Source organism: Trematomus bernacchii, unplaced genomic scaffold, assembly GCF_902827165.1.
Source record: "Trematomus bernacchii unplaced genomic scaffold, fTreBer1.1, whole genome shotgun sequence".
In the NCBI taxonomy this organism is placed as follows: domain Eukaryota; kingdom Metazoa; phylum Chordata; class Actinopteri; order Perciformes; family Nototheniidae; genus Trematomus; species Trematomus bernacchii.
Window position 1 is genome coordinate 301,093 of NW_022987514.1, and position 25,564 is coordinate 326,656.

A 25,564-nucleotide genomic window follows, 5' to 3' on the forward strand; every position below is an offset into this window, starting at 1 on the left:
ACAGATAGGTAACTTTTCATCCACTCGAAGCCTCACCGTGTTTTAAAAATGAACCAATGATTCTGAGCAGCTTGAATTCAAAATCTTTGACACACAGATATATTTAGACAGTGTGAAATGATCTCATATCTACCTGTGTGTTCCCATGATGCACTGCTCTCAGAGGCTGGAGGATCCAGTGGAGCATCGTACCTGAAGTCTCTGAGCCCGTGGTGAGAAATCTCTCTGTGATTTATCTTCAACATGAAAAGAAATATCCATAACCAATCTGAAAGTGTCCTGACAGGCTACCTGGACAGGTGAACAGGAAGTTAGTCTGACAGACTAACAGCTCCACCTGGTGGCTGTGGGACGTCATTTAATGTTATGTCATGTCAAATAGTGGAATGACTTTTAATGGTCATGAAACGTAGGTTTTTAATTGACGAATAATTCATTTGTATTGAAATTTGGTATTAAAAACGGTTGTGCCTTTTTAATATCAACAATTCCATATAACCTATTCCAATTTTGAGGTAGTTTAGGGTATTTTACATACATTTCTGTATGTCCTTGAAATTCAAATTACCTGTGTTACTTATTTTTCAGATTTCTGTTCTTGAAAAGTATACAAATGAACTCATATTTATCAAAATAATACCAGATTTGCATTCAAAAACATAACATTTTAATGTAACTTGCATTGTTATTAAGTACATTTACTCAATTTTAAGGAACTTTCATGTACTCTACCTAAGTTTTTCTACATTGTATTTCTTAGACCTGACTTTTTTAGATTTCTGTTCTTGAAAGGTATGCATAATAACAAATATATGATAAGGTTATGCCTGGTTTCAATACAAAAACATGTTAGTTGTGGAAGTTCTCATACAAACATACAGTATATTTCTTAATGTGAGTAATTAACTGGGGAAGTTGTAATGGTCACTAGTTGTGTAGATGATTGACATGTGTCAGTTTGTATCTCCTTATTGTCTCCTCTGTTTTCCAGGAGCCTCCCAAAGAAGACCTGACGGTGTCGGAGAAGTTCACGCTGGTTCTGGACGTCGCTCAGAAAGCTCAGGTGAGACGTGACGGAGAATTCAGCGGAGCTACGTCAGCGTGTGACAGCTCAGACAGATTCACTGCAAACAAACAACTGAAGACCAATCTTTTTACATTGGCTTTTTTTCTACTTGAGATGTGATGTGTTCTGTTCTTATGTTTGTTTCTTTCGGGACTCTACGTGGTCTGTGTTTTGTTTTTATGTTGACCTTACATTTCTGCCTCATGTTGTTATTGTATTCATGTTTCTGTGGTCTTAGTTTTAAATTTGTGTTCTTTATTGTGAAGCACTTTGTGAATTGTATTGCTGTGAAAGGTGCTATACTAAATAAACTTCTTCTTCTTATTATTAAATTATTTTCCTTTTGTGCCACAGAACCTGTTTGGCAGGATGGCGAACAGGCTGGAGAAAATCAAGAAGTGAGTCACACACTTTGCTCCACCTCAGAGAGGAATGATGGTCCGTGGACAGAAATGTAATACTGTGTGTGTGTGTGTGTGTGTGTGTGTGTGGTGTGTGTGTGTGTGTGTGTGTGTGTGTGTGTGTGTGTGTGTGTGTGTGTGTGTGTGTGTGTGTGTGTGTGTGTGTGTGTGTGTGTGTGTGTAGTTTGTTCATTTGGGTTCAGCCTGAGTTGACTCAGAAGCTGTACGTTGGTCTGTGGCTGGCCTTCATCTCCTCCTGCCTGCTGCCATTCAAACTGCTGGGATTCTTCATAGGTACAACACACACACACACACACACACACACACACACACACACACACACACACACACACACACACACACACACACACACACACACACACACACACACACACTATTACATACTTATACATGTACTTAAGTAGTACTAAAATGGTTTACTTAAGTGAAAGTACTAATACCATATTGTATAAATACTCTGTTACAAGTCCTGCATATTAAAGTTTACTCACTAAAAGTACAACAGTATTAAGTAAGAAGAACGTTGCATTTAGCATTTAATAACTGCTGAATTCCTGCTAAATAACGCATATTTGGATCTATATAGGATTTAACATGACGTTTTTCTTCACCTGAATTCAGCGCATTTTAGTTTTGCCCTCCTACACTTTTGTATCTTACTCTTCTTCTCTCTGCTGCAAAGTTTCCTTATTCCAAGCGCCCCCTGGTGGCTGGTTATTAGTTTAGGAAGCACCTCATTTGATAAGCAGCCGATCTGATCAGTGTTTAAATGTCGATATCGCAGTTGATGATGTTTTTGGTAGGAAGCATAAACTGTGATTGTGATTATTATTTGAGTAATCGTGCATTTAATACATTTCTGTGCATTGTATTAAGTTGAACAACAGATTGAATTAGAGATTCAGTATCTCTGACTTGTCTCTCTCTGCCCAGGTGTGTACGCAGGTATAAAGTTCTTCGTCATCGACTTCCTCTTCAAGAGCTGTCCGAAGCTGAGGCAGCGCTTCGACACGCCGTTCATCATCTGGACCCACCTGCCCACCGACCTGCAGCTGAAGGAGCACGGCGGCTCCACGCTCACCAGGAGGGTCAGTACACACTCTGAAATATCCAGAAAATGTGTAGAAAATATCCTGAAAAAATAGACAAAATACTTCAGATACATCCAAAAAATGACAAATAAAGGAGTACTCCATCCTCCGTTGGTTCTTACTGGTCCCAGCAGCTGGTTTCTGGTGTTCCTGGTTTTTCAGTTTGCATTTGTTCTTCTCTCACAGCTGTCTGAGTCTGAACAGGTAGGATCATGGTGTGTGTGTGTGTGTGTGTGTGTGTGTGTGTGTGGTGTGTGTGTGTGTGTGTGTGTGTGTGTGTGTGTGTGTGTGTGTGTGTGTGTGTGTGTGTGTGTGTGGTGTGTGTGTGTGTGTGTGTGTGTGTGTGTGTGTGTGTGTGTGTGTGTGTGTGTGTGTGTGTGTGTGTGTGTGTGTGTGTGTGTGTGTGTGTGTGTGTGTGTGTGTGTGTGTGTGTGTGTGTGTGTGTGTGTGTGCGTGCGTGCGTGCGTGCGTGCGTGCGTGCGTGCGTGCGTGCGTGCGTGCGAGATCAGCAGTGTTTATTGTAGTTAGATAAGTAGTGACACTAATGCCCCTCCTGTCAGCTGCTGGTAGAGTTTGTGACGGTGTTAGTTTGAGATATCATAAACCTATACGTCAAATGTTGCCTCTTTTACTCAATTTCTTTCAGGTTCCTAATAAAGGTAAAACTTATGAGGTTAAAATGTTAACATAGGTTCAGGAGCATGGCCACGCCTAAAACTCCGCCTCAAACCACAGCCACCCCTATTTATATCCGGCAAAGCTTCCGGCAAACGCTTGTCTCATCTTTCAAAGATCGACAGGCAGACTGTGATTCACGCTGCGCGTCGTCACAGTTCAATACAAGCTAAAACGCTACCACAAGAACATTGCTACTCACCATGGATCCCGAAATCCTGATCAACTCGCCGGAGTCAGATGAGGATCTATTCGACATCGGCTACCCGCCATCCTCGGGTCAGCAGACGGAGCCAAGCCAAGCATCCGAACGGAGCCGCGCGTGCTCGGCATTCAGTGCCCCACACACCAGCCGCTACCGCTCCCGCTCAAGCTCCCCCAACGAGATACCTCCAACTCCAGACAGGTCCCAGGCTTCGCCTACTCCGCCAGCGAGGGCAAACAGCCAGGGCCGCATCAGGTACAGCCAGCTCCAATCTCCCCACCACCGGCAGCCTGCCTCACTCGCAGCTCCCGGCCACTCGCAGCGGCGCTCTCGACGCTCCACAACAGAGCCCGAACGCACTCAACGCTCCACAACAGAGCCCGAACGCACTCGACGCCCCACAACGGGGCCCGAACGCACTCGACGCTACACAACAGAGCCCGAACGCACTCGACGCTCCACAGCAGAGCCCGAACGCACTCGACGCTCCACAACAGATCCCGAACTACGGAGGTGGACAGTCATTCGACTCCAACGTTTCCTGAAAGACAACGGCATCCACTTTCACCGAAACGACAACAAGGCTAGACTGTTCAACCTCTACCAAGCCTACTGCAGCACAACGGCAAGAACAACAACACACACAGCTCTTCCCGCCCCAGAATCAACCACCGCGCGCGCGCGCACCACGGGTCGTGACGTCACAGGCCTCCGTCCTCCTCCACCACAGACACAGCTCGACTCACCAGCACCCCCTGGTGGGGGCCAGGCTGTATTGCCCTCTGTGCCCGCTCTCTCTGTGTCTGACATGTCGCAGCTCATTTCAACCTTTCTTTCATCCCTGTGCCCACAGGCTTCACAAAATCCCCCTGCACATACATCCCTTCATCCCTCCATCCCTTCTTCTTCTCTACCTTCAGCAGTCCACAGCTACCCAGCTTCTGCTTACTTTCCTCCTTTAGCAGCTAACCCCGTAGCAACAGCGTCCCACCTAGTAAACCAAGGGGCAGGGGCCATGCCACATGCTAACCTATCAGCCGACTCTTACCTAGTACCTTCCTTTCCAACTGCTCTACCTTTTCCCCCTCCCCCCATCCCTACCCCATCCCTTCCCCAACACCCAAATGTTTTCACCACATTCAACTGAGACTTCTCAGGACGACTAGAGATCTCCACATAGCCCAGAACAGACTAGAGATCTCCACATAGTCCAGAACAGACCTGAATCCAGTAGACTTCTCAGGATGACTAGAGATCTCCACATAGTCCAGAACAGACTAGAGATCTCCACATAGTCCAGAACAGACCTGAATCCAGTAGACTTCTCAGGATGACTAGAGATCTCCACATAGTCCAGAACAGACTAGAGATCTCCACATAGTCCAGAACAGACCTGAATCCAGTAGACTTCTCAGGATGACTAGAGATCTCCACATAGTCCAGAAACAGACTAGAGATCTCCACATAGTCCAGAACAGACCTGAATCCAGTAGACTTCTCAGGATGACTAGAGATCTCCACATAGTCCAGAGCAGACTAGAGATCTCCACATAGTCCAGAACAGACCTGAATCCAGTAGACTTCTCAGGATGACTAGAGATCTCCACATAGTCCAGAGCAGACTAGAGATCTCCACATAGTCCAGAACAGACCTGAATCCAGTAGACTTCTCAGGATGACTAGAGATCTCCACATAGTCCAGAACAGACTAGAGATCTCCACATAGTCCAGAACAGACCTGAATCCAGTAGACTTCTCAGGATGACTAGAGATCTCCACATAGTCCAGAACAGACTAGAGATCTCCACATAGTCCAGAACAGACCTGAATCCAGTAGACTTCTCAGGATGACTAGAGATCTCCACATAGTCCAGAGCAGACTAGAGATCTCCACATAGTCCAGAACAGACCTGAATACAGTAGACTTCTCAGGATGACTAGAGATCTCCACATAGTCCAGAACAGACTAGAGATCTCCACATAGTCCAGAACAGACCTGAATCCAGTAGACTTCTCAGGATGACTAGAGATCTCCACATAGTCCAGAGCAGACTAGAGATCTCCACATAGTCCAGAACAGACCTGAATCCAGTAGACTTCTCAGGATGACTAGAGATCTCCACATAGTCCAGAGCAGACTAGAGATCTCCACATAGTCCAGAACAGACCTGAATCCAGTAGATTTATCAGGATGACTAGAGATCTCCTCATAGTCCAGAGCAGACTAGAGATCTCCACATAGTCCAGAACAGACCTGAATCCAGTAGACTTCTCAGGATGACTAGAGATCTCCACATAGTCCAGAACAGACTAGAGATCTCCACATAGTCCAGAACAGACCTGAATCCAGTAGACTTCTCAGGATGACTAGAGATCTCCACATAGTCCAGAGCAGACTAGAGATCTCCACATAGTCCAGAACAGACCTGAATCCAGTAGATTTATCAGGATGACTAGAGATCTCCTCATAGTCCAGAGCAGACCTGAATCCAGTAGACTTCTCAGGATGACTAGAGATCTCCACATAGTCCAGAACAGACTAGAGATCTCCACATAGTCCAGAACAGACCTGAATCCAGTAGACTTCTCAGGATGACTAGAGATCTCCACATAGTCCAGAGCAGACTAGAGATCTCCACATAGTCCAGAACAGACCTGAATCCAGTAGACTTCTCAGGATGACTAGAGATCTCCACATAGTCCAGAGCAGACTAGAGATCTCCACATAGTCCAGAACAGACCTGAATCCAGTAGACTTCTCAGGATGACTAGAGATCTCCACATAGTCCAGAGCAGACTAGAGATCTCCACATAGTCCAGAACAGACCTGAATCCAGTAGACTTCTCAGGATGACTAGAGATCTCCGCATAGTCCAGAGCAGACTAGAGATCTCCACATAGTCCAGAACAGACCTGAATCCAGTAGACTTCTCAGGATGACTAGAGATCTCCACATAGTCCAGAGCAGACTAGAGATCTCCACATAGTCCAGAACAGACCTGAATCCAGTAGACTTCTCAGGATGACTAGAGATCTCCACATAGTCCAGAACAGACCTGAATCCAGTAGACTTCTCAGGATGACTAGAGATCTCCTCATAGTCCAGAACAGTTAACAGGCACAGCAAGCCCTCTGACCCTCGCAGCGAGCAGACGCTCCGGTCTCTCTCTCTCCGACCCTCGCAACGAGCAGACGCTCCGGTCTCTCTCTCTCAATGTTTAGCCAGATTTAGAAGTGAAGATGTAGTCACTCGTTCCAGACACGTTATCTTCAAGCCACATGTTTCCGGTCCAGAAACACTTTCAGAACATCCTGCACATTTTGGGGGGCACTCTCAGAATTAGAGCCATTTCTCCCGCATCGGCGCAGCGTCCACAGCAGCTAGACCAGGCATCTCTTATCCAACCGCCTAGGCCCTCGGCCGCTCGTCATCCCAAGCGTACCACGCTTACATCCGCAACATCTAAACGACGTCTGACATGCACACGCTTAAGTCAGCTGCTTTTAATCCGACTCTTTTGGGGGACCGTAATCAGCCCACGCAGTTCATGCCGGAGACGGAACCCCCACTCTGAGTCTCCCACAGCACGGACCATAGCTCGTCCTCCCAGATCACCTCTTCACCCCCCTCATATCCTTCACATGTTACTTCAATAAACGCACAAACATCACACTGTTGTGGCGTGGTTCTTGCTAGTGAAATGAGGTTAAAATGTTAACATAGGTTCAGGAGCATGGCCACGCCTAAAACTCCGCCTCAAACCACAGCCACCCCTATTTATATCCGGCAAAGCTTCCGGCAAACGCTTGTCTCATCTTTCAACCCACCCTCCCTCACCCTTCTACCCATAAACATCCTCTGCCCATCACCATTTATATCTAAACGGTGCATATCTATACTGCGTATACTAACATTAAACTCCAGGTATTGTCTGGGGGACCGTAATCAGCCCACGCAGTTCATGCCGGAGACGGAACCCCCACTCTGAGTCTCCCACAGCACGGACCATAGCTCGTCCTCCCAGATCACCTCTTCACCCCCCTCATATCCTTCACATGTTACTTCAATAAACGCACAAACATCACACTGTTGTGGCGTGGTTCTTGCTAGTGAACTACACATTGATGATCACCAGAATTGTTCTTCTTGATATGTTAATGTCCCCTTTCCTCTGGCGCCATCCTCAGGTCACTCTTAGATCCTACCAAATGTTCATGTTTCCAAACTAATGTTAAACGGTTTGTATCAACATCTTTTTTAGTTTTTAGGTACAATTTTGGGTCAGGTAAACAAATATTGAAGTTGGTTCTTCTTCTCTTCACCACCAACGTTACATTTTTTGTAAGACTCTAAACATCCTTAAGTCTTCAGGACATTGTCAAGATTTGAGCCACATTTTTAACAACAGAAACAAAGGAAGGTGATCATTATGGTTCGGATCTTGTGAAGAGCTGTGAACACCTGAGTTGTCCGGGTTAAAGGTTAGATTACAATTATACTAAGCTCTGCATAACTGGGAATAGTCTTTCATGTTCAAAAAGCACTATTTTCATCAATCTACTCTGGAAAAGATACTCTGTGAAGCGAACATAGCTGTCAAATCCATATTAGTGTGATTAACACGCCGCTCTGATAATGCATCCATTGGTTGGAACAACAATAGACTCGTTTCACAGTGATGTTCAGGACGTTCCCACAGATCCTCTCTTGCTGCTGATTTTTAAAGCTAGTATCCCCCCCCCCCCCCTCCAGGTCACGTTAACCAGCGGGCGGGGCAGCGTCGGCCCGGCGGCTCCTCTCGGTGCGAGCCGGGATGAAGACGGAGGGCGATACAGCAGCACCAAGAGAGGAGCTTTCCACGAAGTGTTCAACCTGCAGGAGAGCGAGCGCCCCCTGACAGGTGGGCAGGAACTCAAGATATGTGTTTGTGTTTGTTGCTTTTGTTTATTTGAATTTCTTGCATTTGTTTATTGGTATTTATGTCCCGTCCGTTTATTTGCATTTGTTGTATATATTGCAAAGTTATTAACGGCAATTACTAGTTTCATCTTCAACAGGTAGGTCTAACTGCTTCACAGTGACATCAATGAACCTCTAATGAAAAATACAAATGTCTTTATACATGTATGACCCTTAAAAGTAAATACATTGAGTCTAAAAGCACTGGAAACGCCCTCATTCCCACAAGAAGCTCCCTGACCCTCCTGCATGTAGTGATGTTTGACTCTTTGTGTGTCAGTGTGTGAGAGCGGCTGGCGCTGCTGCCTCATCAACAGAGACAGGAAGTCGCCCACTGACTACATCCGCAACGGATACCTCTATGTCACCGAGAAGTAAGTCCCTCACTTCCTGTTCACATTGATTATTGTTCCCGCACAATGTTTTCAGACAGAACACAGATGAGGAGGGAGACTGCAATACTTAAAGTTTTGAGATCAAGCTGAGGCCGTAGTATTTATAGAAGATCAGAAAATGTTTTCAAATTTCTCCAAACTTTACTGTGTTTCATTTTAAAATACACAAGTGCAGAATAAATACTGTGAAACGTGTAAAACTGGATCCGTGTTTGTTCCTCTGTGTTTTCAGTCATCTGTGTTTTGAGAGCTCCAGCTCCAGATCCGGATCCTCCAAGAGGAACAAAGTCATCAAACTGGCCGACATCACCGACATCCAGAAGGTTTGTTCTGACAAAATGTTGCGTAGGGCCACAATTTGGCCAGGGGCAGCACTGCCTTCGGCATGGGAGCCTGCCTGCAGGCGCCAGTCTCAGGACACCTCCACTCTGAGGACACCTCCACCCTCAGGACAGGAAGTGCACGCTAAGAATTACAAAATAAAATTGCCACCATCAGTACAGCGCCACTTTCCGAACAGGAAATGCACACTAATACAAAATAAAATCGCACTGACACTTATTATATATATATATCCGATGGTGGGTCGCGTTTGCCATTCGATCAGTGAGAGGAGAGGAGAAAAATGCAACAAAAACGGTCAAAATCCGTTAATATATGGATGAGTGGGGGGGGGAAACGGCTGGACACAGGCTGTGGGGGGACACCCGAGACCGGGCAGTGTCCCCGGTAGAAGGAACCGGGTGAAATAGCCAAAAATGGCTAAGTCAACTTTTACGAGAACCAGGCTAGGGGGGTCAAAAGGGCTTGACCAAGGCCGACCCAAAGTGCATGGTGAGCGGACTCATCACCTCCGTGATGGGTCTCCATTGTGATTTGAAAACTTCCATCAGACGAATCCTTCGGGGACGGGGAAAAAAACGTGTTCACTTCCTGTACTGAGAGTGGAGGCCTGCAGGCAGACCCCTCTCGCCTTCGGCATACAAATATAAAAAGAAATAAGTTAGAACAATATTAAATATAAAAAAAAAGTGAAAATCATGTTGGACTTTGAGGAACCGGGATGAACATTTTTCACTATTTACTAACATTTTAAAATCAAGTATTCTATACTGATATATAAAGGTCAATCAGAGTTTGTTTTTCTTGTTGTTTTGTTTTCAAATTAGTTTTTTTTAAATGTTTGTGTTTGTGTTTTTTTTCTCTTCTCAGTACAAAGTGTTGTCCGTGCTGCCGGGGTCAGGCAGCGGCATCTCCATCGCAACGCCGTCCACAACAAAGGTACGAGAAGACAGGGCGCTATAATCTGATGTAATGTGGAAGTTAATGAGTTAATTTAAAGGGGACCTATCATGCAAAATGCAAAAACAGAGCTAAAAAATGTCAAATTGAGCAAAATGAGGCATGGCTAAAATGCATGATCTGTTCGGTATTTTGCACAAAAAAAAGGATAAATATGCCTTATATAGGTATGGTCCTACACTATATCATTCAAATATAGCATGATAGGTCCACTTTAAGATATAAAACAAAACATGCAAATAACAAGAGAGCCTGGAATGGATTTCTACGGTGTAAAAATACTGTTACAAGTTAAAGGGGCCCTATTATACTAATGTTCAGGTGTACATCAGTATGTAGTGTCTCTACTTTAAAGAGTCCTCTCCTGCTGATGTTCAGGTGTATATCAGTATGTAGTGTCTCTACTTTAAAGAGTCCTCTCCTGCTGATGTTCAGGTGTATATCAGTATGTAGTGTCTCTACTTTAAAGAGTCCTCTCCTGCTGATGTTCAGGTGTATATCAGTATGTAGTGTCTCTACTTTAAAGAGTCCTCTCCTGCTGATGTTCAGGTGAATATCAGTATGTAGTGTCTCTACTTTAAAGAGTCCTCTCCTGCTGATGTTCAGGTGTATATCAGTATGTATTGTCTCTACTTTAAAGAGTCCTCTCCTGCTGATGTTCAGGTGTATATCAGTATGTAGTGTCTCTACTTTAAGGCGAGACACCCCAGGTGAATAGGGTAATTTTTTTAACTTAAAGATATCAGCTAGATATTTCTCCAGTTAATTACTTACAATAAGGAAATTGTTTTTTGTATTACAAGTTTTCTGAAATAGCATGTTTAAATATGCAAATGATCCATTATCTCATGAAATATGCACATATTTTAACACATTTCAGGAACCGAAATCTGAACTTTGGATAAAGCCAGGATCAAAATTATTGTTTCATTTTGTAGTCATATTAGTATCTAAGGCTGTTACAGAAGGGATTTTGGATATCTCTTTGTATCACTCCATAAATCAGAAAATACTGTCAACAGCCCTAAAATATCAATTTTCACCATGTTTTTAGGTATAAAATGTTATATAATTCAGGCTATTAATTATATATGACCAAACCCTTCTGTAAAAGCCTTCATAATATTGATAGGAATATAACTGGAAGGTTTGGTGTATGTAACTGCTACTGAAGTGGACATTTCGGACTCAGAGTAGGAGAAAAAACTCATTTTGAGAAAGCGACCTTTAAAGATGTGTGGCGCTATAGCTAAACCCTCCTGTTCTCTGGATGACAGCCTGCGCATCGACGCACTCCGTGAAGGTATTTCATGTTCGGGGTCATTTGTTTTTTGTATAACCTTGCTTTGTGCAAGTGACAATTGTTGTCGTCTTCTCTGTGAACGTTTTTTTCGCCGTTATTTTGCCATTTTCAGATTTAAATTTCTAGCGGAAAGCTAACCAGGAAGTGCTTTAGCACACCACGTGATGCATCTGAACGAATCACGTTGTCAGAAATTGACACCAGCCAATGAGATTTCGTTTCTTGGTTTAAGACCCCTTTGCACTTTCACGATTGGTTGCTGATACAAAGGAAATGACCATATTTGGATCCGATGAGATTGTGCAGGAGAGACGGAGCTTTCCAACGATACCTCTGATGACATGGTGCAAACAGCGGTCGCGGTACTTTATGTTACGTTAGAATGCTAACTTTTGGTGAATTTAGGAGAAATCTACAGACGCAAATAGACAAACTATAGTAAAATAAACACTTAAATGTGTATTTTGTACGTTTTCCTTCCAAAGCCTGAAAGAAAACATGTTATGGAATCAAAATAGCACAAAATCTCAAAATTGACCAGTGCAGGAAAAACGATGTTTTTGCCTGCCGTGTCTCGCCTTAAAGGGGACCTATCATGCAAAATGCACTTTTGTACGTCTTTTATACATGAATATGTGTCCCTGGTGTTCCAGGGAACTCACCAAGTGTCAGAAAACACAACCCTCTCTATTTTCCTCCATACCCAAATCTCTAAAAAAGGGGCTGCAACGGATCTGATAAAAACTGATCCAGATTTGAACACTTTCCTGACGTCAGGACAGTGGCGCTACGGCTATTGGGCCAAGTCCACCAATCAGGAGGAGACAGCCACGGCCATTGCCGTTCGAAAGCGCTGGAGACGCTGTAGTACATATGCCAGGCCTCTAGATGGTGCTGTTCTCACTGAATCTGCCCTTGCAAATCCAGAGCAAAAAAATGTCAAATTGAGCAAAATGAGGCATGGCTAAAATGCATGATCTGTTTGGTATTTTGAAAAAAAAAAAGTATAAATATGCCTTATATAGGTATGGTCCTACACTATATTATTCAAATATAGCATGATAGGTCCACTTTAAAGAGTCCTCTCCTGCTGATGTTCAGGTGTATATCAGTATGTAGTGTCTCTACTTTCAACCCTGTCTCCTAGAAATTACGTTCCCACAAAACTAAACTGCATTCTCAAATACGTTTCGCAAGAAACGTATTTCCTTCCACGTTACGTTTGTTATGAACATATCTTAAATACGTTTATTTTCTACATATCTTCGAGAAACCTATTTTCTCCCACATGACGTTTGTTATGAACGTATCTCAAATACGTTTGCTTTCTACCTATATTTGCCATTTCTTTTCTAGCTTATAATAATGATAATAGTAATTTATTAATATCATTTTAGAGCACACATTTGAAATCGACGATCGGGCTTGATATCCTATGGTTAAATTAAAATCAGTAGGCGAGGCTGTAATTTCGCCAGCTGGAGGCAGAGTTTTAACATCCCAAAAAGCTGCTGTGTCGTTTATTGCACCTCAAACACCTCAAACTTCCTCTAAGGACAGCAGAAGAGCTCTGTGGCTTCAGGCTTGATCGCCGTTCAAATGACAGCGTTGGTTTCCCCAAAAGTGGGTGGGGCTGTAAAGTGACGTAGATTTTACTCTCATCTATTATTCAAAACTATTCTATTTATTCTAACGTAAATTACATGCCAGTGTTTTATCTTTTTATTAAGCGATTTGTATCATAGATATATATAAACATATGTTTTTATATATATCTATGGTTTAACTGGGAATGTTTTCACATTGAACCGGAAGTACGTCACTTCACTTTGTCTTCTTCGTCCCTTTTACGTTCCAGACAATGCATGGCTCAGCGTAACAGACTGAACAGCGACCCTAGGTGTGTCTACATTGGAATTACATCTTCATTACTGAAGGAAAAATACTTTACCTTGTGTTTGTTAACTGGGTTTTTAATGCAGTTGGCTTTTCTTAATGGTTACAATATTGCTATGAGTTACAGTATATCTGAAGCAAATTATGTTTCTGAAGATGTGTAGTCAATAGTGATGTGTCGGTCGCGAACGAGCCGATTCTTTTGAACGGCTCTTTGGTACGAACGAGGGGAACCGAGTCGTACTTGGTGAGAGCCGTTCTTGTTATCGTTCAATCGTTGGTCCGCACTCACTGCCTGCCAAAATCCACTCTCCTTTTAAAAGCTTGATTTTGTTCCCCAAACGTATTCTGTGAAGACCCGCCCCTACTCTGTTTGGTAGGTTTCAGCACGAGGAGTGAGATGGGGTGGGTCTTAACGGAATACGCGAGAGAGAAGTCATACCAAGTGGTACAGGACAGGTAGACAACGTGTTTTTCGGATGGAAAATGAGCCAAACGCGAAAACGCAGCAGCATTTGGATTCACTTCAACCAAAACCCAGTCAGTGATAAAGCGCACCATTTGTAAAGGCAAAATATCCTTTAAAGCAGGATCAACAAATAATCTCCATCGCCACTTAAAAACACAGTATCTAATATTAAGAGTTGCATGAATTTCATTCAAGGCAAGGCAACTTTATTTACTTAACACATACAGAGGGTAAATTCAAAGTACATTCACTGACATGATGACATGGATATGGCGCCACCTTGTGTCATGTTTACAATGCCGATTATTGACATTAGGTCTGGCAATACAGTCAATCATTATCCTGGTGATTATTTTGCAGATAAACCTAGTAACCTTAAAAAAACGGCTCTTTTGAACGGCTCTTTTGAACGGCTCTTTGAAAGGAACGGAGCCATAAGATCCGGCTCCCTTCAAAGAGCCATAATTCCCATCACTAGTAGTCAATTCCACCCTTCAATGTAGCATAAATGTGAACTCTCATTACAGGAACAATACCGGAAACAGACGTAGGAAAGATCCTCAGCTCGCTGATTGGATGTTTTAGCCGCAATGCACGTTGGGATATGGTGTTTATGCGATGTGAAATCCAAAAACATTAAAAAAAATAATAATAATACTTTATTCCGAGTGTTCTTGCTTTTCTCTTTGAAAGTCATCACATAACGGCATTGTAATACACGGTTCGGCTGCATTAAATATTACACATCTGCCATAGTTCTTTATTTATAGAGCCCTTATGAGAAGACTTCTGGACAAACAGGAAGAACTGCCGCCGAAACTGAATACGTGACGTGGATCATAAATATATCAGCAATTAAACAACATCTTACATTTCTTTTCGCAAAATACGTCTCCTTGCAGTATCAATACTAATTCGGCTGACTTTTATATTTGATCCAATTGGTAGATAGGTTATATTTACACCATAACGGTGCACAGCTGATAGAAAAGGACTTGTAGTTTTTAAAGATATTACTAATTTTCTTTGAATATAAGAATGTAAATACTGAGTTGAGAGAATAGTCAGGGGATTTGGGTGATGGGAGACACATCTATGGAATCACAATTTCAATAGCTTACCATTAAATGACGGATATACCTTTCTGTCTGTGATGTTTTACAAATCAGATATTAATGTGTAGAAGTAAACATGAGAAATAATATAGCAATATCCTGTACAATTATGTAAAAACATGAATACAACTACACATCTTCAGATGTTATACATACATAAGTGTCCTACACTAATAATACAAAGTTATTATTAGTATACTGTGTGTACCTTGTGTGCACCGCCTAGTGGTTAAAGCACGTTATTTAATTATTTTTGTTGAATAATGTTATTTTTGTTGAATAATGTTATTTGATGAATAAAATATTAAGAGTACATACTTTCATAGGGGGAAAGTAGAAGGTCAATGATAGAAATATAGAATATAAAAAATCAAGAAGATACTGTAAGTGATCTCTACAATAAAACAGTTTAGTGCCTGATGTACAAAGATATTAATATGAGGATGTGCAAAACAGACAAACTAATTAACCTTTATTAACACATTAAAGAATACTTTAGGTTTTCTTTCAAATAAGAAAAAAGCTTTGGGGATATCTATCTACAGATAAATATTAAGCCTGACAAAGTACTTAACGTCTAATATATTGCTTTCCTGCAATGTTAACTGTGTTGAAGCACTTATTTTAACTGATATTATATATATATATTAATTATACTCTTATGTATGTAGATAGTATAAGACATGTGCAGAATTTGAGTTTAATGGTGGAGGAATACACACATATTGATAGATGTCTTGTAATGCACTGTTGAGGAACCTGTGACCCAAGTTTTTCATTAATTGCATAACTTCAACATAGTGGTGTATATGATATGTCAATAAACCTTAGAAAATCTTGAAAGGGATGTGCAAAATAGCTATTATATACAGTTTTTAATGAACTATTAGTAGAGAATAACGAGTAATGAATATACTTTATAGAGATCTGCAGATAAATGTTTAGTCTTCTCAAGCACCAACTAATATCTCTCCTGATTGTTGGCACTTGACAATCACCTTTCCCTGAATTTTACTCAGGTGTAACTAAAGTCTGCTTTAAGGGTTGTTTATATTTCACATCATTAATCAGAATCTGCAAAGTAACTAAAATAAATGTAGTGGAGTAAACATACCAGGTTAACCTCTGAATTGTAGTGGAGTAGAATTACAAAGTAACAATGAGCTGGCATGTGGGTATATATTAATGCTTCCCATTATGGACACAAGCGATTTTCACCCATTTATTAATTACATGTTTTACATTTGTACACACCAATTTGTTTCCTATCCCCTAAACCTCCAGGGCTGTACACAGTTTAATACTGTCAACTTCTAATTTTGGGAAAAACGAAAACGTCTTTTAAAACTACAATTCCCAGTAGAGACGTGCCATAGAACATGTTGCGAAACACAATGTAGTTCTGGGGGGGCGTTCGAGTCCAGTTTTGGAAAGTCTGCCGTGGTTTCGTTCCATTTCAAAGAGCTGTTTGGCGCTCGGCGTAACCTTGGCGCACTGCCACTCCAACATCCAATCCCAGAGCTTGAAGATTAATCACGGGGTTTGTCAACGGGACTGTAGTCCCAAACGATAGCTGGGGATTATGGGTAGTGTAGTGTCTTCGGCCATCCTAAACTCTGATTTTTTTTTCGGATTTCATATCGCATTAACACCATATCCCGACGTGCATTGCGGCTAAAACATCCAATCAGCGAGCTGATGATCTTTCCTACGTCACTTTACAGCCCTGCCCACTTTTGGGGAAACCAGCTGTCATTTGAACGGCGATCAAGCCTGAAGCCACAGAGCTCTTCTGTTGTATACTGTCCTTTCTTCTTAGAGGAAGTACAGAAACACGTAACTCTGGATTTGTTTTAATGTTTGAGGTGCAATAAACGACACAGCAGCTTTTTGGCATGTTAAAACTATTATTTTCTGCCTCGCAGCTGGCGAAATTACAGCCTCGCCTACTGATTTTAATTTAACCATAGGATATCAAGCCCGATCGTCGATTTCAAATGTGTGCTCTAAAATGATATTAATAAATTACTATTATCATTATTATAAGCTAGAAAAGAAATGTCAAAGATAGGTAGAAAGCAAACGTATTTAAGATATGTTCAGAACAAACGTAACGTTGGACAAAATAAGTTTCTTGTTAAACGTAATTGAGAATGCTGTATGAAACGACTACAAACAATATTGTGATTATTAACCATTAACCAGCATAATAACGGATTTGGTAAACTGAACAGTGAGCCGCCAGCCAGCGCGAAAATAAGTTTGCTCTAAAATGATATTAATAAATTACTATTATCATTATTATAAGCTAGAAAAGAAATGGCAAATATAGGTAGAAAGCAAACGTATTTGAGATACGTTCATAACAAACGTCATGTGGGAGAAAATAGGTTTCTAGAAGATATGTAGAAAATAAACGTATTTAAGATATGTTCATAACAAACGTAACGTGGAAGGAAATACGTTTCTTGCGAAACGTATTTGAGAATGCAGTTTAGTTTTGTGGGAACGTAATTTCTAGGAGACAGGGTTGCTACTTTAAAGAGTCCTCTCCTGCTGATGTTCAGGTGTATATCAGTATGTAGTGTCTCTACGTTAAAGAGTCCTCTCCTGCTGATGTTCAGGTGTATATCAGTATGTAGTGTCTCTACTTTAAAGAGTCCTCTCACGTCGTACAATGTGTCGGAGCGCTAGCCAATAGAAGCGCGAGTGTTACATAGTGATGTCTTGTTGCATGCCTTTCTGGGGTCTTTCCCTTGGGTTAGGGTGAAATCCCTGTGTTCCCTCCAGTTATATTGTATACATACATTTAATTGATAGATTACATGTTAAGTAAAGTATTAGTACCTCTGAATTGAACTCACTTCCTGTCTTGTTGCAGCCGATGGTGTTCGGCGCGATGATCCACAGAGACGAGGCCTTCGACGCCATCTTTAACCAGCACACGAAAATCGTTTCCGCGGCAACAGCCATCGAACCAGAGACGTAGTAACACCTTCACAAGGCTGCCGCCACACACACGCACACACACACACACACACACACACACACACACACACACACACACACACACACACACACACACACACACACACACACACACACACACACACTGGGACTGTTATACTGTTAATTAACCAGTTTTTAAATAATCCAGTGACGTTAAATCACAGATTTTTTGTCACCAATGACTTCTTAAACAAGTTCCCACAAAACAGGAAACAATAAGGTACATTTTTAGTGCTAATTAATTGATAAATCCTCAATTATGTCCGGTATTTATCTCTGGAATAATGTCCTGCATATTAACGAATATTGTCCAGAAGGCGTAAGGATATTGATCTTAATTAACCGCGTATAATACGGCTGTACCAGAGATACAGTCTATGGGCTGTACCCAATATTTTGAATCTACATCCATTATGTTGACATTTGTAATTGTAAATCAAAATGAAAGCTGCACAATAATTTGTAATAGTTTTTAAAAAATGGTTTTAACTATATATGGATTTTCTTGGTAATGAATGACTTTTGACGGTTCAAAAAAAAGAGTTACTGGTACTTATGACCCTTTTTGAGTTAAGGATCTCTCAAAAACTTAACATAAATATTCACTTACGACGATAAAATGTAAAGAATAGAAGGAAATTGGCAAATTTAAGATTTAGAAACACATCCTGCCATTTTTGCATAAAAAGTTACTTAAAATTATAAATGTATTATCAGAAAATTATTTTACTGTCAATTTTGTTTGTCAACTAGCCATTGTTGCTCTAAATCAGGGGTGTCAATGTCATCATAGGCCACATTAACATTATGGTTCACTCAAAGGGCCGGTTGCAACTTTAAGACTATATAAATATATAATATATAAAATAATGTATTATATTACATTATTGCCTCTGCATTGGATTATTATCTGATAACTTCATAATTAACTACGTCTGAAAGCAGAAGTTTAGGACAAATGATTGAAAGTCTCTTCATTGCGCATGTCACAAAATGAGATGCATTATGGTTCATGTAGTTTATGGGCAACGTGCTACTGTAAAGCGGCATGTAACCGTATAATAAACGTATTGTCTTCTTTCAGAGCTCTTGCGGGCCACATAAAATAAAGTTGCGGGCCGGATTTGGCCCCCGGGTCTTGAGTTTGACACCCCTGCTCTAAATCATTGTACGAAAAGGGGCAATATGTCCCCCTTTGAGTTAATGATCTCTTCCAATCTTAACTTTTAACATAAATATTCCCTTTAGTATGATTAAAAAAGCAAAGGATAGTAGGAAATGACCATATTTGAGACTAAAAACAGCATAATTCCTGACATTTTTGCACTTTTAAATGGTTTATATATAATCCATAAAAGTTGGCTTCAAATATGTCTTGTTATTTGGTCATTACAGTTCAGTACTTGGTACAAAACATAACATTTTGACCCTCTTTGAGTTATGAAAATCACCTTTTCTTTTCTACTTAGCAGTTTAAAACACTAAAATCGTACTTATTTCCTTTAGTGTCTTTACACTACATCATGAATATTATACTTGAACATCTTAACAATGTGTTAGTGCTGAAATATGAACATATTACATTTTCTGGTATTAATGAGAAATGTTTTTACGTTACTCTCCGTGTTTGAACCACTTTACATCATATCTTCAGGGATTTATAACATGATGTAACTCTGTATTGTACTAAGCCTTACAGCCAGTTTGTATTATAGTATGTTGGGTTTTTAATGTGGTGGGCGGACACTGTTTGTTTCTATATGAATGTGCTGAAAGATTTAATGAAACCACAAAATCGACTGCAGGGGAGCTTTTATTTTGGCTAAAAATGTAAAAGCTAATGCTAATATAACAGACACAACCTGTAATACATACATTTTGTTTAATCATTGTCCATACTTCTTATGCTTTAGCTTTCTTCACAGTCAATAATTTAAGAAATTATGGCTAAAAAAACTAAAAAGAGCCACAAACAAACTTAAAATATTACATTTCTGTCCATTTCTTTGAACCTCATCTCCTAGCTTGATGCTAATCGACAAGCTAACCGATTGAAACGTTGACCTGGACCGCTTTTCTTTTTTATCACAGTTAAGATATATTTTACTTTAGCTGAGAGATAAATGAAGAGGCTTAAATATATGTATGTTGTAATATATAAACATTTAAGGGGATTGTTAGCTTTAGCCTCTTTAACACTAGCTAATCGGCTGAAGCTAAACAACTGGAACTGACCTAAAACCTTTTTTAAATCACAGTTAAGTTATATTTTACTATAGCTAGGATGTTCAAAAGAAGCTAAAATATATGAATATTAACATATCTATAAATATTCAAGGTTTTTTCTGATCTGATTAACTTTAGTTTCTTTAACCCGAGCTAATCGGCTAAAGCTAAAGAAGTTAAAACAACACAATGAAGTATTTTCTTCAATTCAGCTTTTCTTTTTGACTTTGTACAAAGCTCAATTTCCTATCAATCTGACCTTAATGAGCCGCCACAGAAAAAAAACCTTGTTATTTTTAGAGAGAGAAAAAAAAAAGTCCGGATAACGGGTTAGTATCTTACTCACAAGATACTAACCCGTTATCACGACTTTTTTTTTCTTTTTGAGAAACTTACCGGTGCGCCAAGTAGGAAGTGGAGCACACAGGAGACAACCATTTCATTGCAGAATATTATGTTTACAATGAAGGGGTGTATGGTTAAAACATAGCAGCATGCGGTCACTCCAGGAGGCAGCGGGACGTGTAACTCAGACTCTGAGAAGAGCAGCACCAGCGCGCAAAGAGCTTTTACGCACCGCCTACACTGTGTTTACCTTCATTAGAACAGCTAAAGAGTGACCGCAGGCTGCTACGTTTTAACCACACACACCTCTAAACACACACACACACATCGAACTGCCCGATTACTCCCCCTTTTATTAGTTTTAGGAAGGAGATGTCCGGTCACCAGGGCGCATGATGTGTGTGTGCTCTGCTCTGCTCAGCTATGCTCTGTGTGTATGTGTTCTGAGTGTTTGTTTCCCTTTAAAACAGCTGCGGGCAGCAGGTACTCTGAGAGTCACGGACATTAATTCATAGATCAAAGCAGACCTTAAATGTCCTTAAAATTAAGTCTGAGTTCGAAACATAGGCCTATCTCAAATAATGTATGCACTGTCATTTCCCCACATAAACACAACAGTCTGCAATGAAATGGTTGTCTCCTGTGTGCTCCACTTCCTACTTCCTAACTTTCTCAACAAACAAAAAAAAAAAGTCGGTATTACGGGTTCGTTTCTCGTGCGCACAAGATAGTAACCCGTTATCCCAACTTTTTTTTTCTCTCTGTCCCTTTAGGGGCTCCGTACCATCAGAATGTCCTATGTTTATTTTTTCTCTAACACTAGTCAGGCTTTTTAAATTGGACCTTAAATTATATTTGTTTGCAGCCTGATTAAGTGTCTGTTACCCAGCTAATGCAGCTATGTTTAAATCATGTCTGTATTTGTATTTTCAATCTGAAAGCTTTTAATAAGATAAGATAAGATAAGATAAAATAAGATCGTACTCTATTGATCCCAATTTGGGAAATTGTTTTTGTTACAGCAGCATAAAAGACAAGGCATTTTACAATAAAACAAAACTACAAAATAAACAAGAATAGAAAGAAAAATAAAATAGAAAATATACATGTTGAAATAGAAAATATACGTGCAGATATTATATATACAAATATATATATATATTCAAAAATATATGACATATGGAATATGGAATATGGAGTATTAAACAGATTATGTATGAGTAAAATGTACAACGTGGTTTTATTTCAGAGAAACTATGGAGCAGAGAGTTCTCTTCCAGCCAGAGGTGATTTATTGTACAGTGTTATTGCAGTGGGCAGGAATGTTTTCCAGTATCTGTCCTTGTGACAGGGGAGCTGCCGCAGTCTGTTGGAGAAGGAGCTCCGTTGACTGTCCAGCTGCAGGTGGAGAGGATGGGTGGGGTTATCCATGATGGACAACAGCCTGTTCAGTGTCCTCCTCTCCACCACAGCTTCAAAGGGAAAAATCCAGCATTTAACCATTTTATTGACTTAAAATTCACTCTATTTCAATGAAAAAGTTCCACATTTGACAGAAAAACAACTGTGCAGAATGGGTAAGTCTATCGTCTTTAAAATGATTAAACGTACAATTTCTGAACATGAATATTTGTTTCTAAGTTGCGCTCAAAACTCAGACTTAGTAACATTATTTATCAGTTTCAATAGGTATTTGTATTGGTCCAGTTAAGCTCTTTCTTTGCCAAATGGTATTCCTTATTTAAATAAAAAAAGGTTTGATTGTCTGAACTTTTATGAAAATCTTCCCCGGTTTATTTTGTGGTTTCTCGGGTTCTGCTTTCGTCTCGTTTACGTGAACGTTGTGAACTTTTCTGTCGGCTGCTGTCTTTCGGATACAATGGTTTTATAAACTGGTGTCGTTGTATACATAGGTGGACGTTTTTTAAATGAAATGATTGCTCTTCTTAAATTGTGATGTACATTTTTTTAAGTAAAATCAAATGTCAAACACTGACAGTCTCATGTGTTTGTTGTTGTTCTGCGCTGTGTGTGTGTGTGTGTGTGTGTGTGTGTGTGTGTGTGTGTGTGTGTGTGTGTGTGTTTAAAGTTTTTTTTGTCCCCAAATTCTACCTCATGATGACAAATGTATCTAAAACCTGCTGCTGGTCATCACGACCAGTGGCGGCGCCAGAGCATTTTTGTTGGGTAATCTATGGTAGGGCTAACCCATACAGTGGTGGTGCTCAAGTCAGTATTTGCAATGTAATTACATACACGCTATATCGCCCCCCTTGACAGTGAAACGCCACGCGTGAGGTTTAGATTATTTCCCTGTCTCAATCAAAATGGAACTGTATGAAATAAAACGGCACATTTGTCTTGTAGTAAATAAAAAGGGATCACTGTGAACGGACGTATGATAGTACACGTTGAAGATCCAATGGGGATACTGAATGGCGGTTTCGATTGATCTCAATCAATAAGGCATGACGCAGATCCAACGTTGCGTTGCTCTGATTGGCTGTAGGTCTATTCAAATTGCATTCGGAGGCATTTTGATCTGACTGCGGCCGCGCTGATATTATAACGCCAGAGAATTTCCACACCTTTAGTGTATAAAACTCCCCCACTACTTAGACTATTCCTTGCACCCCTCTTATAGCATAAGCCCGAATGGTCTCAACCATATTGCATCAGTAACGTGCACTTGTTGTTACAGCAGGATCAGTTTGTGTGCTGTGGACACGACCCGTATATTTTCGCAATCCGTGTTCTCAACATTTAGCATTTCGCTTATTATTTAATTGAATTTGCATCACTTTTCATGGTGGGGCTAAGGTGGGGCTAAGCCATTTCTTGGTATGGCTGTAGCCTACCCCAGCCATACCCTGGCGCCGCCACTGATCACGACAGAAGTTCAGTTTGTTCTATTTGAATGTTTTACAGCCTTCAGTATCAGCAGGGAGGGTTTTATTATCTCTGACGGTAACAACCAACATAACCAGTAAATAATCAACTCACCAGAGGCCTGGACTACGAAGCAGGATTTTCGCTTAGGTGGCAGGCTAAGAGATCAACTCAGTGAAAGCACCGCCTGCTGACCAATCAGAGCTCAGTGTGCGGAGTTTAAAGCTATCAAGTCATATTACAGGATAGAGGAAATACAGAAAAACTGCCGTTGCAGGAAAGACGGCCGGCAAAAATCAACTGACTGTGTGAACGTGAAAATTAATAGAATATCACCTCCCATGTTCAGAGCAATCTGACTATTATAACATTAGCCTTAAGAAAGCTTACTTAAATATCTGCCACAACGATACGATACGATACGATATACTTTATTGTCCCCGTAAGGAAATTTGTTCTGGACTCCGTCCTGCAGTGCATCCATGTACATATACAAACATAGTGGACATTAAGAGACATACACATATCATCAGTCATACACCGTTTGAACAAACACAATACACACACGTACATACTGACAATGGCGACCTATTGCACAACCCTCATGGCCAACATTAAAAAAAGTACATTTCATTACATTTGACTACATATCATTTCATGTGAATGTTAAGAAGCTTAATCGACATAGGTAGGAATGAGTGCTTATAGCGGTTCAGCCTGCTCCTGGGAACCCTGAATCTTCTACCAGAAGGTAGGAGCTGGAATTCTGGGTGGAGTATGTGGGTGGGATCAGACACCATTTTTTTTGCCTGTCTGATAATCGACTGCTCGTATATGTTTTGGAGAGATGGGTGTTTTTTAACCCCCATAATCTTCATAGCAGTCTGTACTAGGCGAGCGATCTGTGACTTTGACTGCACTGTCAAGTTACCATACCAGGCAGTGATACCATACCTAATGATGCTCTCCAACACTGCATGATAGAACAGTAACATGAACTTCTGGTCGACTCCGAAAGCCCGGAGTCGACGCAGAAAGTACAATCGCTGCTGAAGTCTAGAGCACAGACCTTGAACATGCGCCTTCCAGCTGAGTGTATTATCTAGATGGACACCAAGATACTTATAGGAGCTGACCTGAGTTATGGGTTCATTGTGGATAACCACCGGCCTAAGGTCACCCACTGCCTTTGGGTCCCACACCATCTCCTCAGTCTTCTTCACATTCAGCACCAGATGGTTAAAATCACACCACTGCACAAATCTCTCTATTTCAGAGTGATAAGCCGATGAACTGCTGCCTTTGTGCATCAAGCCAAGGATGGCTGTATCATCTGAGAATTTGATGATATAGTTCTCCGGGTGGATTCTCGTACAGTCGTTTGTGTACAATGTGAAGAGGACCGGGGAGCTCACACAACCCTGGGGAGCTCCTGTACTGATGGTCCGGGGCTCTGAGAGGGCATTGTTGACCCTGACATGCTGAGTGCGATTGGTTAAAAACGAAAAATACCATTTCAAGATAAAAGGATTTATACTGATCTTTATCAGTTTTTGAAGCAAGATGTGAGGCTGCAGTGTGTTAAAAGCCGAGCTGAAATCCACAAACAGTAGGTGTACATATGCCTTAGGGCAGTGGTTCTCAACTGGTGGGTCGCGACCCAAAAGTGGGTCGCGGACCCGTTTCGAGTGGGTCGCGGATGTGTGAGTGAAGAAAAAAAAGTTGAAAAAAAAAATTTGAATTTTTTTTTTTTTTTTTTTTGGGGGAAAACTCAAACTTTTATTTTGAAGGCCCGATTTTCTTCTCAGAGTGTACCAGAATGCGTAGTTTATGTTAGTATTTCTAAAAATCTCCTGGGGGAGAATCCCCCAGACCCCCCTGCTGGGGTTGGGTTTCAGCATGTGTGCCTTTTTATATAGTTCAGCTTTGATTCCATCATCTCATTAAACCTTTTTTAAAAGCATACTTTAGTTCTGTGAAGGGATATAAGGGATATATGCACTGTACTTCACTTTTATTAATATTGTATGCTCAAAAGCGTATATATTACAGCACGATATTTTGTTGAATAGATTTGAGTGCTTCAAAATGTTGGGTCGCGATGTATTGACCAAGTAAAAAGTGGGTCCCGAGGCCTGACCAGTTGAGAACCACTGCCTTAGGGTCTTCCAGGTGTTTAGTGACCAGGTGTGTGAT

At 41.0% G+C, this 25,564-nt stretch overlaps 1 protein-coding gene across 1 annotated transcript; it reads left to right on the plus strand.

Moving 5' to 3' along the window:
• Window positions 1–275: 275 nt before the first annotated feature.
• Window positions 276–18,653, plus strand: LOC117470632 (GRAM domain-containing protein 4-like). Its single transcript, XM_034115449.1, has 10 exons — window positions 276–299; window positions 992–1,063; window positions 1,421–1,464; window positions 1,652–1,761; window positions 2,422–2,576; window positions 8,213–8,360; window positions 8,700–8,793; window positions 9,047–9,137; window positions 10,027–10,095; window positions 17,781–18,653. Exons 3-10 carry the CDS (start codon window positions 1,436–1,438, stop codon window positions 17,886–17,888), a joined length of 804 nt encoding a protein of 267 aa, XP_033971340.1. The 5' UTR covers window positions 276–299; window positions 992–1,063; window positions 1,421–1,435; the 3' UTR covers window positions 17,889–18,653.
• Window positions 18,654–25,564: the final 6,911 nt, after the last annotated feature.